At 35.0% G+C, this 21,766-nt stretch overlaps 1 protein-coding gene across 3 annotated transcripts in view; it reads right to left on the reverse strand.

Annotated features, from left to right (window-relative positions):
- KCNIP4 (potassium voltage-gated channel interacting protein 4) overlaps positions 1-21,766 on the reverse strand; it is a 431,453-nt gene that overhangs the window by 372,248 nt on the left and 37,439 nt on the right. Inside the window, exons 1-2 of one of the 3 annotated variants that reach the window (XM_068680012.1) lie at positions 16,954-17,102; positions 16,434-16,582 (exon numbers count right to left, since the gene is read on the reverse strand). The exons of the other annotated variants lie outside the window; for them this stretch is intronic. Coding sequence (XP_068536113.1) covers positions 16,434-16,581 — 148 coding nt within the window. The 5' untranslated portion in view covers position 16,582; positions 16,954-17,102. Of the gene's footprint in view, positions 1-16,433; positions 16,583-16,953; positions 17,103-21,766 lie in introns of those variants that run through there. 3 annotated transcript variants of the gene reach the window in all.

A 21,766-nucleotide genomic window follows, 5' to 3' on the forward strand; every position in this document is an offset into this window, starting at 1 on the left:
CATCTTCCTTCCAAAGCTGCAGGGAGCTAAAATGTTTTCCTGGTTTTGCAAGCTGAGCAAGAGAGCTGAGGGGAAACAAAATGGCTCGCTCACGCTCAGTGAGCTAGTGGCAAAGTCAAGCATGCAGCCTGATGTGTGGACATGGCTTATTGACCCTGTGTGTAGCTCAGAAGAAAGCAGTGATGAGACTGCAGCTGTACACCTGCAGAAGCCCCAGCCCAGGAGTGAAACTCAGCACCATTTTCCTCTTTTCCTCTTTCTCTCTTGCCTGAAGCATCCTTTCTTCCTCCCTGCTCCAGGGGGATGCTAGATGCATGCAGCTAGCTCTGAATAAGTTGTGAGGAGTTCACAACACCAAAAATAGCATTGTGTATAGACAGTAGCTGTGTCTCAGAAGCAGCATAGCTCTGCTTGCATGGCATAATGCCTGCTATAGTTAGCACTGCTTAGTCGGCTAATTAGCCTAGTGAAGGTCTTGCACTAGCACTTTCATCTTATTTCCCACTGCAGAGTTAGCTCAGCTGTTCTATCTCTGCATAGTACATCACTGTCTGCAAAAACAGCTGGATTCCTGGTACCTCTGTATGGTGATGATCAGGCAGATAAACAAGCAATAGGTATACATACGTCTCTTTGATTTGACCCACACTTCTCCTAAGTTGATAGAGGGAAATAAGAGATCTGTCCTTAGGTTACACCTCAGGGTAACAAGTTCAGTGAAAATTTATTTTACATAAATCAGAATGTATACTTGTACATAAAAACAACAACAAAATATTATGTCTTCAGAAACTTAAATTGTTACTTTTCAGCATACTTTCAAAGTTTAAAACCAACTAGTGTATTGTGAATCACTCCTCACAGTAGAAAGTATATAGAATATTAAAAAGAATACTTATGATAGAAAAAAATGAAGTGGAATTATTGAACCTTTCAAATATATTATAATCAGATACCTTTAATTTAGGAAATTAATTAAAATATGACTGTGTTTTTATGTGCTTTTGGCACTTCATTTACTAAAATAGTGATAACGATCCTAAAACATTACCTAGTAATATTTAAATAATATAATAATAAAAAGTAGGCTTTTTTCATAGTCTTTAGCAATGGCTACTTTATACAGAATGATTATTAATAAAGAAACTTGTGGAGTATTCTGATATAGCTTTTTTTTTTTTTTTAACTTGAAAATAGGACTAAAACTTGCCTAATATGACAGCATTTTTATTAATTAATGAAATAATATAAAGACAGCTGGCTTTTCACCTGAAACTTGTGAACAGTGAGGAGAGAATTATGATAAATTAAATATTATAAAAAATATTCACCCGGAGGACCTCAAAGAACATTGCTAGGTGTTTAAAGAAGCCAATGAATTCAGTGCTTATGAACTGGGGACAGCCCATTTCTCCACAGTCTTATCCTTAATTAATTCATGTATTTCTGGCATAAATAGAGTTTTAAGTATTACTTGTTATTTATTAGATTTGTTACTCGATTTGTAGAAGTGCATTTTACTACGGAAAGTGAAAGGCAACAAAAAACTGAGCTCAGGCTCTGCTCTGCAACAATGACAAGCAAGAACAAAGGTTTCTGCATTCCTCCAGCAAAGGTTAAGGATGTTTCTATTACTGACATTGAGCAAAAAGAAGAAATCATTTCCTGTACACCTTTCCTAGAGCACAATGAAGTGAAAGGCAGCTAACAATCAGATCTTTTGGTCTGATCACAGATGCTGCATTCTGTAGTTAACTTCAAATTATTTTATCAGTCACTGAAACACACTGATGTATTTATTATATGGACTTGTTAAGTTAAAATTCAGGAAGTTTTCAATTTTATTTCTAGTTCAGTTCCAGTTCAGGAAGATCACGAATATTATGTGTAGGGAGTATGTAATAGAAAGTTTGGAATTTAGTCTGGACATTGTTCTAAAAAACCCCATATATATCTTGCACTTTGAAACAGGACTTCAGTAACCTATTAGTTACTATAAACAAAGAGGTAACTTAGAATTTGTCTCATGCAGAGATCTCATGCAAGTGACTCTTTTCTGCAACTGGATGCAAGTCTCTTCTGTGGGTCACTGACTCAGAGAACAAAGCATTGCTTCAATTTTATCTGCAGCTCCAAAATCTTCAGAATCTCCAAACCCAGCGTAATTTATATAATGCAGTCAAAATCTGGTGGACAGGATAAGTAAAACTGCAGGACCATCTAAATACACCATCTTCTGGTATAGATAGTGCAGAGAAGAAGCGAGACATGTTGTTGTGTTTTTTTGTTGTTGTTTGGTTGGTTATTGGTTTGTTTTTTTCATTTGTTTGTTTGTTTTGGGGGGATAAAACCAAAGCCAAGGATTTAATTGCTGTTTAAAAATCAACATCTCACTAAACTGTAGTATCTCTCATATTTGTGAAGGATGTTCATAAAAGTTGAAATTATTTATAACACCAGCTTTAATAAAAACATATAGGACAGGAATATAAAATAGCTGGCATTTGAAAGCTCAGCAGGCTTTATGATACTGAAGGAAGTCTCTTCTGAACTCTTTTCATAGATGAGATCACAACCTTTAGTTTCTGAGCAGAGGAAGAAAATAGGCTAAAAAAAAAAATAAAGTAGTAAACAGACAAGAAGACAGGTAACACATTCAGGCTAATCTTTCATTTTCTATGAATGAAATATAGAAATTTTATCAGCTTTCAATTTTTAGCATCCTAGTGAAAGTGAAAAGACAAATGGCAGAATAATAATGCTGTCTTTACTGGTACCCAAAATTCTTCCTTCCCTGTTTTTGCAAATGATTAAGTGTTGACTTATTTCCTAATATATTAAGAATAAGCCTATTTTTAATAATACAAAAACCTTGAGAATCCAATTTTAATTCCTAAAAAGGCAAGAATTTCAAAGTATAACAAAGGGTTCTTTCTGAAACAAGTGCCAGTATAGTTGCAGCCCTCGGTTGGATATAAGCGCCTCAGTCTCTATACAAGCAAAAGTCATACTACTCTTAAAAAAATGAGAAATATTGATGTCATAGAAACTTGTTGCATGTAGATAGATCCAATAGGACCCACTACAGAAATGGGTAACTCCCAATAAACCCGGCCATTGCCAAGGTCCTCACAACCAATCATGGAAAAAGAAGATACAGCAGCAAAACCAGGATTTGTTTCACAATATAATATTCAAAGATAACTTGCTAACAGGTTATTTCCAACAGGTATAAACACATTTCTGAAATACAAATAAAAGTACGGCTTCGTCCCTCTCCCTATACACAGAACAATAATTGCAGCATAAGAACTTTAGTTCTGGTAGCTTAAGATTTTGATATATTTAATTTTATAATGTGTTCGAATACAGAAAAAAAGTATTTCTCAAAATGAGGGGAAATGGAGCAGACATGCTAGCTACACATGACTAGATCAGTATTTAAAAGAGAGACATGATATCCAAAATTTTCATACTTCCTACTTACATTTTCTAAGCACATGAGAAATCTGAAGGTCAGTTGTACTGCCTTCTGTAGATCATACTCACTTGTTTCTCCTAAGACATTTATTTTTTGTGATTTATTAGCTCATTTATTAGATTCTGTCAACTTATAGCTAAAAAACTCATAGTTTGGCTTTACCAAGAAGGTATAATATTGTCTGTCTAATGGTCAAAGTATACTTCAGTGCATAAACTCAAAGATGCCAGGATGCAGGACATTTAGGTAGTCTTTATGCACATTTATGTCTAATAAGAAAAGCACAATGGCACTAAACAGTGCAAAAAGAGTGTGTCTCTCCTTGGTATATATGAAGACCATATTAGTATTGTTGCCTTACAGAAGAGAGACTTCAAAATCAGGGTAGGAGAGACACACAAAGAGAATAAAATACATTGCTTTAGGAAAGGAAAAAAATAAAAAAGTGGGAAAACTCTCTTTTTCTGTTGCAATTTTTATGAACTTGTTAGAAGGGCAGTTTTTGGATATCTCTCCAGTCACAGCTATTCAGAAGAATGCTGATCAGGAAACTTCAGCAGGGTTTGCATTTTACTGAGAGGTTTTCTCCCTTCAGAAATTTTTATTTGGGACTTTAAGCTATATAATTCTAATTCCAGATTGGTGGCTGAATGCATAAACTTGTTATCCTAAGCATTTTTCACTGTTTTTCTTTCAACAGGTCCTAACAATCAGCAGGCTCAGGATCTGTGTGAAATTAACTCCAAAATGAAAATGTCCATAAATAAACAACTAACACCTTCACCCACATTTCTGTATGATCTGGAAATGGCTGTAAATATGGGAGTAATGAGTCTTTGTGTATAATATTCTGTGAAATATACTTCAACAATCTTGGTGTATCAAACAAAAGCTTAAATAATTTTGCAGAAGGTTTTATCTAACCTGAAAAGACACAACAAACCATTTATGATGAACATAGCCCTTTTATATACCAAAGAAAATGGAATCTGAATGTAAATGGTTACATATTCAGCAAAATCCCCACTGGCAACTTTTGTCAGAGGCAGATAGGATTATGTCAGACATCAGGAAAAAGAAAAACCACAAACTTATCTAGCAATGTTTTGCTGTCTTCATGACTGAAAGCACCACAGTAGATACACAGTGTATCTACAGAATATATTGTAGATGTTTATTCTGTCTTGTGCAATGTACACAAAGCAGGAAAAAAAAAATCTGAATGGAGTGCAAGAAAAAATCTTTTGAACTCAACACTACTTTATAGGACATCATATGTAAAAAAAAAAATAATAAATTAAGTCTGGTAAAACCCATACTACCCAGTGAGACCCCTCTACTACTGTCAAGAAACATCCAGCCCCATCGGATCTTCAGAGGAAATAATTAGAATGATTTCCTCATCATTTATCAGCAAGATCGCTCATTACCAATACCACTGTCATACTTTTTGCCATACCGACACCAATACCAAAGCTAACCAGAATTAAGTCTTTCTGAGGGACTCATTTGCATCCAGAAATTTCATATCTACTTCCTTTAAAATTTTAATATCAAACTTACCTTGCAATTCGCTCTTTTAAACCACAAGGTTTAATGAGTTGTTGCCTAATATGGTGTGTGATTTTTTCCAGAACAAAGTATGGTTATACTAATGTCACTGACTACAAGATATTGATTTTAGCATTTATCCAGATGTGTGGAATACAAATATATCAATTGTGTATCAATTAAAATTATGCTGATTAGATAGTGCATAATGGGAAAGAAAAATCACGTTCACATACTCAGCTCTCTTTGTGCCAACACATTATCTTTATCCCATTAAAGAGCCTTATGCCATCTGTACCATCTGTGATACCAGCTGGTACATTGGTCCAGAAATATCTCTTCAATTATGGTATACTGATTAGTTTTTAGTATAGAATCAATTGTAGCTTAAATGAATTATAAAAATAAATCTGTTTTTTTTTTTTTTTTCATTTCTGTGGTTTGATTTTGGTACTGAATATTCAAAAACTTTCTAAGATTTGGAGATTTCATAATTTACTTCAAATAAAATGAAGTAAATAAGGAGTGAAATGGGGATATTGGTCAAATAAGACACATATTGGGACCTCATTCAAAAATCATTTCTAGCAAAAATCAACAAAGGAGCTACTACATTAAAACTTAATGTTACAAAGCCAGTAGAAGAGTGTTATTCGATATGAAGACTTATCTTACTCAGTACGGAGGCATTTTTATAAAGCAATTTGGGTGATTCCTACTATTCCTACTAATTTATGGCAAGGTTTTCATTGATTTTAGCAAGACAAAATATAATGTTACACAAGTAACTGGAAGATGCACACACATCCTTCCATACTCACCACACTTTTCACACTTCGTATCTTAGGGTCTGATCCTTTGATCAATCACTTTGGTTTACTCCTACTTGTAGTCTGACAAGTTCTGACAAGTCTGACAATGTCTGATAAGACAAGTTCTAAGTTTTATGCTATAAATCCTTCAAGCTAAGGAATTCTTTTGTATGTATTACTTACGTAGGACGTATACAGGAAAATAACTGCATTGTGTTCATAAATACTAAGAGCATTACTTCAGCCCCTTTCCACTTATGTGTTACGGTGCAATCTTTTAATGGTTTGACCATTGGCTATATTTTGAAAAGGAGATTAATTAAGCTTAATTAAGGAGTTTAATTAACGCATAGTACTTATTCACCAAATTCAGAACCTCACTCTCCACATCTTGTTCCCCAGTAATTTACCTGCAAATTACTGGGAATCTGAATTCAAAATACAGTTTTCTACAATATTCATCACGACAGTGTCTGGGTGCTCTACAAATTTTGCTACATTCACAACATCCCCATGAGATGAGAGGGTATGATACCTACTTAATGCAGAACAGAGGCACAGTGAGATTAAGATCAAAGGTATTGACTAATTTGGGCACTTTGTAGGAAATTCACGGAACCTCGTTCTCATATTGTTCACTCAGCCTTTCATATATGTTCAAAGCCAAGTTGGTAATGCTGCAAGTGCTCGGTAGTCTGCAAATCAAACTGCAAGGATTTTCTCAGAAAACAAGAAATACACAGTGCCCATCCCAAAATATGTCTTAACTGACTCTTCTAACATCACATACGAACAATCTGTCAGAAGAAATTCCATTCTCCAGACTAAATTAACCATGTGGGTGTCCTTTCTTTCCTGCATTTTTTTCTCTACTTCTTTATTCACTCAATAAACAGCTAAGAAATTGCAGTCTTCTTTACAAGCATTTCAGTGAATCTGTTCATCATCTGAGAATTTCACTATGTTTACTAAAATAAGATTTTTTTTAACTGATAGCTGCAGTAGCATATTGTGCCCCCTTATAGTTCAAAACTAGATGGAAATACATAATTTCTGGGCTTAGAGACATTTACCTACAGCAGATACTATTGAGATTGAGGAAAAAAAAACAGGAAAAAGGTTCAATTTTAAGTTGCTGTAGGGATATATTGTGATTTTTCCCCACCTCCATCTAAGCTTGATCTTTCTCACCAATCATTTTCATCTCAGTCACATCAGAAGTGGTATGAACCAAGTGTCAGAAAAGGGTCATTGTTAAAAGCAGCCAAACTTAGCTTGGGAAGGTAGCTCTTGTCAACTGAAAGCTAAGCTAAAACATTTACCTCTGAACATTAACCAGCAAAGATAAATAGAGAGATGTTTATAAGCTCAGCTGATGGATACTACATTCCAAAGTTGTATTTTCATGGCCTTAAATACACATATACATGAGGTACAACACAAAAGTCACATAGACTGATGCTAGTTAAATTCTGAGGAACTGGGTGAGTTGAATAGACAGAGGTCTAACTACAATGTATTCTTACCATTAGACACCTCTTGCTATTACATTCACAACAGACTTAATCCATTCCTTTGCTTTAGCCAGTAGTAGGTAATGAAGCCAGCTTCACATTTCTGTTGCCCTAGACCTTTGGATCCTGTATGGTCAGATATAGGTTTCATCTACTGTTGGGAATGATAATCATCACAATGAGATACCCCCCAAGTATCTTGCTTTTGCAAAAGAAAAGTACAAAAAGTGCTTAGGTAGCTAAATATTTCCAGCACCATTTTCTGTGACATATGTGAAATCAAGTACGCCTTCTGCTTTGCTGCACAGTACAGGTTTATTGGCATTTGGCTGAGGTGATCTGCAAAATTCACTTGCAATGTTGCCACATATGACTAATACAGTCCTGTGCCCACAAAACATTTGGATGGCTTGGTGAAGAATTCCAGTCTTTTTGTGAGTCTCTTGCACACAGAAAGGATGAATAAGAAAATTAAAGAACAACTGAGAACACATCTCCTTGCCAAGAAGATAATGCTACTGGAAGGAACAGCAGGGAGGTCTCAGCAGGATAGCATTATTGCAGCAATGAAGAGCATCAGGTCCTCCCACTTACCCCTTTTGGGCTGAAAGCAGGGCAAATCTATCCCATCATTGTCTCCCAGCAGGACTGTCAGGACCACGCTGCAGACTCCAATGGAGACAAGCATTCAAGAAAGGCAACAGCAGCAATAAACTAAATGGGGGAGGGGAGAATGGGGAAAGCAACAAGGCAACATGTAATTTTCTTGTTTTAGTCATTCCAAACAATTTGTTTCTTACTATTTTTCCCTCCCTTCTTCTGCCTTAACTTTCCACTTCTAAGATATGTTGGTTTTCCTTTTAATTTGACCTTTAGTGAAAAGTTATCCAGTCATAATGCTTCACGACAAAAAAAAAAAAAAAAAAAAATGGCATTGCATACTTTAAAGAAGCTGCTTCTGGCAGCTTATTAGGTCTGAAGCAGAACTGCACCTCCTAGTCTCAGCATTTTTTTTCAGGGACAGATGCTCACAAACACAATTGTGTTATACTGCACTAATATTTGGTACACTTCGGTAAACAAAATTCAGATATCATTAACCAACACAACAAATCCAGTTCTTTATGGGCCATACCATTTATACAAAGACATTCAGAACTACCATTTAATCTGGAATACTCTCAATATATTTAGCCACTTAAATTGCTGGAATAATGCCCAGATGGAAAGTGGCAAGATATTTAAAGATTGATTCCATTTTCTAAGTATGCCATGAATATAAAAGTCCTTCCACTTAATCTAATACACTTTTTCAGCCTATTAGTTTTTGATTGATAGAATGTCTTGAAATAAAAAAGCAGCTGTTGGCAGACACAGCAGAAATCAAAGATACTGTGAATACCGAGACTAACTAGAAGTATATATTGGTTTCATAAAGGAAACAATTTAGTTTCCCAAATGGGGTGATCCTCTACATTTATTATATTCCAAACCTTCAATCCTTAGAACTTGAGTTTTAAGTAAAAAATTTTCAAAACTTTAACAACTATGTTTTTTTAATATTTTTTTTAAATGGCATACTGACCCTTGTATAACAAAGAAGGGAAATATAGGGAGACAAAATTAGACATCAGATTTACAAATGGAGAGGTAAGAACTTCATAGTTTGCTTAGGTGTTCAGAATATATAATTTTTATATCAATATTGCAATGAATCATCTTTAAATATCTGCATGACATTGAAGCAACAAGTCCAATTCTATGAAAAAACAAAAAACAATTACAATTAGAAAAAAATATATATATTTCTGATATAACTAGCTCATTAAAGAGCAATTAATCACATATTCTTTTTATTCTTAGGCCAAATTCAAGAAGATGCTAAAGATTTTTCTAATAGGTTAAACTTACTGAATAATAAGGTGATCATCAGTAAGTAGGATTAAGGATCTCAATGGAAAAATAAAAGTTCATTATGACATCTCTGAGAAGGTTCCATTCAGCTCAGTGGTTCCTCATGCTTTTTATATGAAAGGAAAACACGCTTTCTTTATTTTTTCACCCACCCCCCCCCCAAAAAAAAAAAAATTCATAAAAAGGTCCATTTGAGGTTCTTAATTAGAGCTAGTTTAAAACCGTTCATTGTTTCTTAGAAAGTTTACACGTATTACTTAGTGTCAACACTGCTTTGTAGGAAAAGAAAGGGAAGCAAAGGACAAAAAGCTTTGAAGTTCAACATGCCCTTGTGTAAATCTGCCATGAGTTTACACTTCACTTTCTAGTATCACATACCTCTGAGTAACTGCAACTTGCTTCAAAGAAATGCTGGGATGACAAGGTAGCAATTGCAGAAGACCATAAAAATCCATTCTAACATAAAGGAAACAAACTTCCAAGAGAAAAGGAGAAGCTTTCCATGTTCTGTAAAACCTAAATAGCCAGGGAAGCATAAAGCAGAAGTTCCACAGAGTGATGTATTCACGTTTTTCAGAGCTATGTTTCTGGAGGGTTAACTATGGAGCACATTCAATCCTTTGAATCTCAAATGCTGAGGAAATCTAATTCCCATGAAATATCCTTCTTACAAGCACATTCACCCTCAGGAGAACTGACTTCATAATCTGCACTTTGCAAATTGCTATCTTTGTATTAAGCATCTAAAAAAACAATATATATATTGTTTCAGATGCTTAAAAACAATATATATACATATATATTGTTTTATATATATATTGTTTTTTATATATATATTTTTAGATGCTTAATATATATATAATATATAATATATATAGATGCATATATATATATATGGGTAATAGTTATGTTTATCATCACAAATAACTGTTTCAAGGACTCTGAAGAGGCATGAACAAATTTTCCCCAACCTGTAAACCAGTGGTTATTGCAAAATTTGTGCAATTTGATTTTTAAATTTGGAAATGTTATCAAAACTTTCATCTATATGAAAATAAGTAAAGTAGCAAGGGTTTTTGTCATGGTTGGGGCCTCTGAGTGTTATTTTTTAAAACCTTAAGAGATAATAAAACCTTCAGAAGGTAAACATTTATGTTTTTTTCTACAACAAATTTCGGAAAATGATTTCTAAACTTCCTTGACCCAAAAGTTATATTACTTTAATTTTATATATAATTGCCAGAGCCTCATACTTTCATTAGCTATATGCATTGCTCTATTTAGCAAGTCTGTACACAAATACACAGTAAAAAGCTCCTTTCAAATCATTAATCACTGTAGTAATCGCTTTGGAATGATTCTAAGTTGTGAGAATCAATGTTTTTCCAATTTCCGTCTTAATGACCTGAAAGATAACAAACATTCCTAAATAACATACTTTCCTGTTAATTTGTGCCATTAACTATTACTGCTACCCTGAAGAGAGTATTAGAGGTCTTATTGAGATTAGATCATTCTGTGCTGTGCATTTAAAAGAAAATGACATTCACCAGGGAGAGCTCCTAGTTTTATTGCCATGATTTGTCTTTCAGAGTTAACATTTGGCAAAAAGGGAACACACTACGAGGCACCCCTTTTTGCCGAGTCTCATCATACAAACTCCTTTGAGATCCTAAGGGAAGAACAAGCTCTAGTTGAAAACAAGAACAACAGATAGTTTATTTTCTCTTACCTTTTTTCTTTCCACCATGTTTTATCAAAATTTGTAGAATGACCTTTTCCTACATATAAATATGAACAAGTACATCTCTATTTTAATACTGATTCTTTTTTAGCTAAGAATAGTCCTAAATTAGTGTCAGGGGAAAAATCTGAAAGAAGCTTATTACTTGCAAAATTTTAACAAATAAACAGAAAACATCCACATTTTCCATCCAGTTCAGTCCCTTGAAAATACAAGTACATATAACACATGCTGTATTTATTCCAAAGGTGATTTTTTTGGTAGCATAAAATGCAGTGTTTGCACAGTGTGACAGAACATATAAGACACCACAAAAACTTTTGCTTTATTATAGTTGAATAAGAAAACAATGCTAATTCATAGTAAACTGTGATAAAAGAAATACTAACGCAACACTAAGTATGCTTATTCTCTTTGAAAATAGTTATTAAAAGACAAAAAGTGAATAAAGTTTTAACTGTAACTTTGCCTGGGCTTAGCTAGCTTACTTAAGACCAATATGTACACCAATTGCATCATCATCAAAACGTAAAACATTTTCATAAATATTTCAAATAGACAAAGTGGGCTAAACATCATTCATTTTGAATTCCCAGTTAAGTTTCTCTTCTTGGAGTCTTTACAAAATAGACAAAGATTTATGTACTGGCTAAACTATGAAAGATTCCATTTTTAAATACATTTCTATCTGTTTACAGAGTATAAAATCTCAGGGGCATTAATCTCTTCAGTGGTTAACATGCATAGTAATATACATACTCCTTATTGAGCATTCTGGACAGATTTAGTAGGAAAAGATTTCAGTCTACTTATTTACAGATGCTGACCATTTAAAATGGAAAGGATAAGAGACATGGTCCTCTCTCCAACTCTCCTTTTTTCTTCTCTTAGAGGCTTTCAGACTCATCAAAGTCATATGAACTTCAGTTCTACAAGCACATAGGACAAATTTATATTTGTGGTCATATGGAGTTTTCTGAATTCTTCTCGTGATGACATGATATTGTTCAAAGCATCTGGGAGAAAGCTAGGGGGAAAAAAACTGGGAAAAAGATTGAACTGACATGGCATGAATTGAAAAATGATGCATCTGACAACTGAATACAAATTCAATTACTGGACAAGTTAATATCTGAACTGTATATCAGCAATACTTTAAGAGAGGGATGTTTGTGAAGAGCAGCTACTGGGGAAAGGGAATGAACTCAGGAGGATATGCTGTCCTTGGCTCTGGACATATATTACTTAGTGTTGTTCTTTTCTGTCGTTTTTATCTTCATTTATCTTTGTTTATTATCTTCGTGTAGAAAAGTATGACTTAGTAAACCTGAAATAAGGCAGACTTCAGTAACTATCATTCTATGCATGAGCAAACTCTTTAGGGAAAAGAAAAGGCTTTTGCTTTGGTAATGAATTTAGGAAACAACTCTTGCCTCCTGTTTAGTAGCTTTGTGAGCTTTGATAATGGAAAAGACATCTACTTTAAACTCCGTATGTAATCCTGCCGTCTACCTTTCAGGTTGTCTTTGCACCATTACTTCACAGCTCAGCAGAATTGTAGTTGAAACAGACACACAAGAATTAGAGCTGAGAGACCCATTGGAAGAAAGTTACAGTCCAAAGGACCCGTGCTCAACATTAACAAAGATTCTTGTTAATTTTGAACAACTGGCAGGGAACTTTCTTTTCATGGTCTGAGATGTGACTGGATTCAAAAGTACTGCTCAACATATTTGTGTAGAAGAAAAGGCAAATGTACAATAGGGGACAGACTATCATCCCATTCACAGGAAGTCCTTTTTTAAGAAAGCATTACTGACAAAGTCCAGAAGGAATTTTTTAAGATATCTAAGGTCTGAGAATATATGAAGTATTCTAGGGAGCTCAGAACATTTAACTAGTTCTCAAAAAAACTCTGTTATTTTTTTCATTAAATATTCTGTCAAATGTGCTGACAGAGAAAGATACACTCAGTAGTTGACAGCTTGGAATTATTCCTAAATTATTCATATCTTAACTCATAAATAAGTGGTTTGAGAAAACACAAACAATATAAAAAATTCTAAATAACAAACAGTTGATAATCTGTAACATTTTAGCAGTATTTAATGCAGTCAGCCATATAATTCCTCCAGATTTATCTTTGAGAAAGACAACCTGTTGTCCTCTTGGTGTCTCTCATTTGCATGTTAAAAAATCTGTAGCAGGATGTATATTCATGGCATGGAATAATCAGGGAAGACTCCTAACTGGCCTAGGTTAACTGAGTAGGTTACCAATTTAGTAAGGAGATACTTGAGGGCTGCTCAGTTTTTCAAATACACTTTAAACTTGGGCCCAGAACTCACTGAAATATCAAGCTCTAACTGATGTATACCTGGCAATAGTCTGAAACTGTTCCTCAAGCCTTAGTTACAAGATACCTACTCTCTGATATGGCTGTGCGAGGAATTACTCCAATTACTGAGCTTTGAACATTGACTAAAATACTGACTTTAGTATCGAATTGTTTCCCATTGACAACTGTCATTTACTTTTCTTTGAAATCCAATACACCATTTTTTATTCTCTTGCTCTTCCTTCGGAGTGATCACTGCTGCATGAAAATCATGCTATGTTAATACTTCACAGAAAAGGGTTGAGTGTAACCATCTTTACAGTATTTATATTACAACATTCTTCTCTTACTCATATGACAGATGTTGAAGCAGGAAGATAGGAAGACAACCCCAGTGCAGTGACATTCTAAGGTTTTACCATAGGAGTTAAGATTATTCATTCTGAAAATTGTGTTAAATCATCTGAACATAACAGTAAGTCAAGAATTTATCTGCATGCTTCCAATTCATAAATGGAAATTGTCTCTGAAAGTATAATTAATCCTATAAAGTTAAAAGAACCTGTTGACAAACTCAGTTTCAAGATCATGCAAATGACCTACAATATGAAAAACAAATTGTTGAAAATAAATAAATTCTACTTTAAAGAAAAGATCAACTGCACATACAGTATTTCCTGCCACAAACCGTTATGACAGCAGCGAATAGCCAAATAACTGATTATTTACAGTTTTCATTATTTTTTTAAAATATGAGCAAACACATTTTGATTGCTTTTTAAGTATTTAATCTTAAATGCCTAATGACAACTGTTACACAACTTCACAAGTGTGAGGTATTTTAAGACAACCAATGAGGAATCTGATTTGTGTAAAGGAATGACTAAGTGGGAATGAGCCACCACAGTATCAATTGCAAACCCATCTTCATCCTGCCAACAGAAAGTATTAGGCATTGAGTGAGTATTTCAGTAGCCACATGCTCTGTAGCTGCCATAGCAGTATAATGGGTACTAGGAGAAAGGTTATTTACAGAAGACTTCTCTCTGACTTAACTAATTCCAGAGAATGGGTGGGCATGTATCTGCATGGTCAACCCTGGGTGTTTACAGAAATGCCCCATTTGTTTATGTGTATGAAATCTTACCTAGTTGTGGATCAGGAACTCAATGGGGTATGCCATATATAACATGTTACAGGTGTCAGAAGACAATAGTACTCAAGTCCAAGAAAACCTATTTGACCAATGGAAAAATTGTCACCTTGGAAAAACAGTGTTGAAGAAAGTACCTCAGGAGATTAGTTTTGGTGATCTTGATAAATATACAAAGGTTCTTGTAGAGGTATTCCCGTGAGAATGTGTTTTCTATCATTTGTTTGAGAAAGTAAAATTAATGGCTTACTTTTGAGTTAACAATGTGTTAAACTCCCATTTTGTTTCTGTTGGAGTAATGCAGAGTAACTTGATTCATCTTGATTCATCTACCTTCTGATTCACTTTACCAAGACAAAATAAATCCTCAATTCTATCATTTCCTGTCAACAGTTTGTAGACCCTTTCCAGAGGTGAAAATGATCAGCCAGTTTAAAGTTACTAAGAATCAAACATATTAACTTCAGTGCAAGTTGCTTGTTATTCACACACTATGAGCTGATTCCTTAGGCCCACACAGACTGTTGATAAACAACTCATGTTAACTCATGCCATACTATGAAATGACCTATTTAGGGAAAATAAATAAATAAATAAATAAAAATAAAAAAAGTTTTTTATGAACAGAAGAATGAGTTTTGAAAGGGTTACAGCAAAATCATTTTTGCTTCATTAGCTCCAGTAACAATATAAAATATAAATGAAAGTGACAAGAATTATAGGTACAAACTGATACACAATCAAGGATGTATTTAGCAAACCATAATATATATACTGATTAAAGCAACCATTCATTGTATTATCCTAAAGCTTTAAAACCGAGTGGCCAAGAATAGATAAATGATTGTGCTGAGGTTAAAAGGCACATCAAACACACGTCTACTTGGATAAGAGAGGGATAAGGGCAGTTTAAGATCAGAGGTAGGTTGCATTTAACCAGCTCATTTTTTCCTAGATGTTGAAACTAAGGTACTGGAGCATATATTTTAAAATGAATGTATAAATAAAAAAGTATATCACTCAGGGTATGGTGACTTAATTTGTCATGACTAAATAATGTCATCCACTTTTTCATTCTGTTTGACACAAATTCAATATACAGAGGGCCTGTTTTTTTTATTGTCATAAACAATGTGCAAGGAGATGAAAAATGCTGCCAAATCACAAAAGGGTTGTTTGGGACAATTTTTTTTGTTTTATTTTTACATAATGGTGCAAAGTACAAATATGATGGTAAAAAGATGAATCGGTGCTGAATAAAATCTTTAAATGTGTGTAGGTTCCAGAAAATAAAGCAGATTAACTATCACTTCACTGGGGTTGCTGTTTAATTTATTATTCATAAAAGAGTTAGTCTTTCAATGGGTGAGATATTTCACAGCCAAGTTCCAATTTAAAAAGAAGCATTTCTTTCAATATTTATTAATAAATACAGTACACAGCATCATTATGTAAAAAAGTGACAGGATGTTACCTTTCTCCATTTTCTCTAAGACAAAGGAATTGATCATGTAATTTCCATGTAAATATGCTCTGACAGTAATCAAAGGAGTTTATACTCATCAAAACAGATTTTGGGGTTGAGCCCTGATAAACTGATAGATTTAATTACCAGGATTTTATATGTATTCATTTAGCTTGTGATTGAAGGATTTTTTTTTCTGCAGACCTTTTCTACAGACCATGTATTTTGATGTGCTACAAAATGAATGCTTATGCAATTATTTATATCACATTATGATAAAGCACCTTCAATCAAAGCTGTACCATTTCTAATCTCTTTGCACAATAGACCCAAGACAGTAGAGACTTTTTGTACCTGTAACTTGACTGATGCTAAATTGAGTAGTACCTCTATCAAAAATTCAGAATTCTTGGAAAGACAGCAATTGCTCCTACACTTAAAAATTTCAATAGGAAAGGTACCTTTAGAGCTCAAACTTTTCCAGGCAAAAAATCGTTTTACCAAGCAGCAATTCCTAAGCAATTTCTTGCAGTTTGCAGGTTTCTGATGATTCTGTTGCAAATCTTCTTTCTCTTCATGTGTTTTCTTCTCTGGTACTAACACGTCCATCCTAAACAAAAACTTAACCTTTACTTTTCCTGAAAGTTATATATACACAACTTAAATCCATAGACTGGAGGTAGGGGAGATGGGTGGGGGTAGAATGGAGGAGATGGAGGGGAGATAGAGGGAAAAGCTTTAGGATCTCATTGACCATTATTCTCAGCTGATACAATCAGAGTATTAATTAACTTAAATGGAATTATTGTATTCATATTGGTTTGTTATGAATTATTTATCTGGAATATTAATATATATTTTACATATATAGTGAGAAAACAAACTTCAGATTTTATCTGCTATTAAAAAAAACTTTGATTTTACTTAAAATCTATAAATTATATAACATCTTTAGATGGTGAATAAATATTTACCTCTTACCTTAGTCAGTTGTCTAGGTAAAGGAAATAATGTAATCCTCTATGCATGAACCTATTATCCTTCCTGTCTTAGCTTGCCTTACATCAGTGTCATAAAGGAGAGCTGCATTCCTCTAGCTGCTATTGAAAGACAGCTGCTCTACCCAGAAAAGATGAATAGTTGGGTTTCTGAGCTGCCTTAATGCCACTGTCACTCAAATGCAGAAAAGCAGCTGAGCCACTTAAAGCCAGTTGTACACTTGGGGACCATTCCTCTACACTACCTTCTGATTCACACAGACAGACCAATAAATTCCAATATGACAGTATTTTTCTTGATAGACTGCCACTTTGAAGGAGCCGGGGGCCGTTAGCAACAGCCAGCTCTGACTAGGACCTAACCAAAGCCCTACTAAGGGGCCAAAAAAAACAAGAAAATGCGCCTGCCCAGGGCTCCTGCACTTTCATTCTACTCCAAGGTCACGCAAGAGTCCTAAGCAGCATTCCTGCTTGTTCCAGTGCTTGATGCCAAGGAGTTCGCTGCTGTTGAGGAGGGAACCAAAGTGCCCGCTGCTGCAGCCGGGTGACAGCTGGCTCCACACTGCACCGCGGGAGCTACTCAGCTACACACAATAACTATACTGAGCCAGAATCAGGACGTCAAAGCAGCCACCAGTTCATTCCCCTCCTGTTCCCTCACACTGCATTCTTCCCCACAACCTGAATCTAACGACAGGAAATGTAATTTAAGTTCTAAAGACAAAAAATAAGAGAGAGTACAAGAAAAAAACAAGTTGGCATTGTTCACTGTATAAACACGAGTTTCAGAAATCAAGCTGACTTTTCAATTGTAAACTTATTTCTTCCTAAAAAAAAGAACATATGACATAACTCATCACCTAACTCTGTGCACTTGCAGCAGCAGTTTCTACTGGTCATCCAAAAGAATCAAGGAAGATGTTTCCATCTCCTGAAATTTACTTTTTAACAGATACTAGAATTCCAAGGTTTTTTTTTTCATGTTTGTTTTGGTTTGTTTTGTTTGTTTTTTTTTATCGCTCAGCTTTCCTTCTACCTCAATTAACCTTCATGCTGATTACATAAATTTGCGATTTTGGGACATGCAATACACAATGTGAAATTTCCTGCATACATTTGAACAATGACTTAGCTATTTTTTTTTTGTATAAAATGTTATGCACAGAACCATGCACCTACCTATAACAATTGCAGGCACCCCAAATTTATCAGTACAGGCTAGGACGGACTTTTTTAAGTACTAATTTCACCTCTAGAAACAGTCTATCAGCAGTCAATTCTGTTCATAACAGAATTAATCTCCTCAACAAGAGATTTTTAGACAGCTAGAGCATAGGGCATCACTTCCATTCAGATTCTTATCTAGGGATTTATTTCAGGCCCATCATTATCTAGAACCAAAGAAGGCTTGAATTTGCATTGTTTGAACAGCACTTGGTATTAGGTTCTCTGAGTCCTACTGCATGACACAGCACTCCAGCCATGGCTGTATTCCCATCCCCAGCCACTATCAAGGTGAGCTGAATTTCAATCTGATAAGAGTTTCTGGAACTTCTACATATGCAATAGAGAACCTTCTTCCAGTTCAAGCATATTTCACAGCTCTCCTCTAATAACTTTGAAAGGTGTGATTCTGAGAATGAATACTAAATTGGTATTTTTAGGGTGCTAAAAAAATAAATACATTTTCATCAAAAAAAAAAAGAGTCAGTCTGGATTTCCAGGTGACTCCTCAAACAGAATTTTGAGTTGGAAGAAGAAAACATAAATGTAAGTGGTATCGTATAATATAAAGCATCATATAGGATAGCTCCAAACAGCTAAAACTAGACATTGTTATTGAAATAACTTAAAGTTTTCCTGATATAAATCTGCAAAGAAACTGCCTGCCCATCTAAAGGTACATGCAAAATTCTTAATCCAGAAACTCAAACACTACCTTTCATGAACTATTCTGTCCTCCTTAGGACACTTCAGAGCTGCCTCATCTCTGAGATTCATGAATCCAAAGGCAGGGTGAGCAGGGAAGCAGACATGGGAGCTGAGATAGGCATCTGGGAAAATTATACCATGATGTAAACAGGAGTGAATATTGCCTAGACACAGAGAAACTGTTCCAACACAATGGGAGAGGGATGCATGATATGACCTCCTATTAGTCCTGTATTAGTTGAATAAGGTCTTCATGAGCAGCAAAAATACAAAGCAGCTTTGCCAGAGATGGGATATATGAAAGCACAAATTGGAGACTACTAAAGAGGATATGGAGAAGTAGAACCTTCACTGAAATCTTCAGCATTTGCTTATGTGCAGCTGCAAAATGTATCCTATTTGCTACAATGTGAAGAGCCTCGCTTGAGATTTTGCTCCTAGAAGGAAGCATTTTTCCTAAAAACAGTTCAGATGTTCAGAGATTCATATCAGAATGTTTTCTTCTGGAATCATTGCATAATTTAGGCAAAACAATCGAAGGGAACCAAGGAGCACACTGAGGTGGAAGGCTGAATCATTCAGCAAGTTCAAATGAGCAGCCAGTTTCTGAAATCAATGCACTTGGTTCGGCTAGCACCTACTGGGAACTGGTACCTAGAATTTACTGAGACTGAGCAACCTCAGCATCTGGGGATGAGGAGATCTCCCAGCAGATAGTTAGCAAAATATGTAGGAAAGAAAATAAACAGAACTATGTACTAGTGAGAGTATTGAAACCAAGACAAATGTGGATAAATGATCTTCAAAAACCCTGGAATACCTCTGTTTTGAGCCTTTGTTTAGATGTTACTGTACAAGTAACTAGGAACTTGCACTCATCCTGACCCTGTGCCTCAAGTCAGAAAAGGCATTTTTTTTTACCTGCAGCAGCATGGAAATGGGGAGTGCAGAAAGAAAGTAGGTTATTCACTATTTTCTATTATCAAATTTCATCTGTAATCAGTCACCTCCAAAAATAAAGCTAGGTTTCTGTACAAAAGTCATTAATTTCCTATTGATTGTTAAATAACCGCTTTTATGAGTGATCTCAGTCATGTTGGTTAAAAACTCCAGAGTCACAAGGCAATGATTCATGTTAGTGCTATGTGATACCACACAGTTGCAGACATTTTGAGGAATACTTATTTGAGCTCGGAGAGAATGTCTTTTACCTGGGTGCACATGAACATGACTGCTATAATAGCACGTATGCAAGTTGTCTCTTACCACTTCCTGATGTGAATTGAAGTTTGGGAATATGGAACTGAATTTTGAGTAGACTTATGAAAACTATATAATTCTTTGCTCAATAACAACAACAACAAAAAAGCAATTGGAAAGACCAGAGGCATCATTATAGAGTGAGAAATGGCTAAGACTTTAGAGGAAAATGTAAAAGCTGACTGGCATCTATATGTTTTTATAGGGGAACTTTAGAGAACTGTTAGTTGAATTAGTTGATTACTCTACTACAACTGCTTCAAGAATCATCCCTGATAACCACAAACTGTGAAAACTCTGGTCTTGTAAGGGTCTTGATGAAAGAAATTTTTAGCATCAATGTTGAAGCTAGGTTAAACCACTGATGTTTAGGCCACTAGAGATTACATCTGTAAGTTAAGAAATGAATGCTGAAAAAAAGGGAAGGTTGCAGAATGCAGTCCTGGATGAGTATGCAGGAGACTGCTGGCGTATTAAGGAATATTACAATGAGATGCTTCAGAGAAAAAGCAGATGGTCTGCTTTGTTTTTCTCAGCAGAAGCATTTTATAATAATATTTTATTATATCAAATTTTGGATGATCAAATAAAGGTTTTGTTAATGGAAAGGAAAACTTATTTCTGTAATATGAAAGATGGCACACAAATGAATATTTATCAGCTCTTTATTTGTCCCCCTATATAGTGCTCTCTAATAATTTGCTTTTGCAGTAACTTGATCTCCATTAACATCTTTTTATGAAGATGTTTTCAACATTTTTATTTAAAGGCAAAAAATGGCATTTGGAATCAAAAGCTTCCTATGTTTGTTTTTATCAATTAAAATTTGGGATTCTGCTTCTGCCAAGAGGTAGGGAAAATAAACAGGCAAATCTTAATTTAGCTTAAATCCAGTAAGAGTTGAGCAGTACTGGCCACTCTGGAAGGTCTGTGGGATGCATCTGAACATTTCCTATAAATATAGGGAAAACTGCTGTCTTCTCCAGAAAGGTCATCCTCCTTGATGTATGAAATGTCTGCCTTTTCATGCATGGCGAATCTCTAAAGGTAAATAAAAAAATAGGAATGTGCTGTGGGGCAGCACTGCCCTGAGATTCTTCTGAGTTATTCAGCTCTGGACCCTTTGGTGGGGTAGTATAGGGTAATAACTGATTTCAGTTATATTCTGGTTGCCTGGATTAGAAAGAGAACATCTGAATCCACACACATTATGTCACAGTACTTGTGGGCAGTGCAGGTGACAGGAACACATTTTGACACCCTCAACAATTATTTGACTGCAGCAAGAACAATGAACAGCATAAGCGAGAGCAAGTATTTGTGGGTGGGCATTTCAGAGAGCTGCTTCGCTGTGCCAGAGGAATTTCACATCATAATGAGCCCTCTTGGGGCTATAGATATATTGGGATGAGCTCTCACTGCATGATTCAGTAGCTGAACTGCTCCGAGAAAAAGGGTTTACCTCCTGTCAGCTTATAGTGATGATAGAAATAACTGTAACTCTGATATGGGCAGAATGGATTTTTATGTTAATTAAATGTTAATGTTAATTAAAACCTTCCTGCTTGCTCATAGCATTTGTCTGGGGTATATATATTCTACTC

The sequence above is a fragment of the Anas acuta genome, chromosome 4, assembly GCF_963932015.1.
Source record: "Anas acuta chromosome 4, bAnaAcu1.1, whole genome shotgun sequence".
Taxonomy (NCBI): domain Eukaryota; kingdom Metazoa; phylum Chordata; class Aves; order Anseriformes; family Anatidae; genus Anas; species Anas acuta.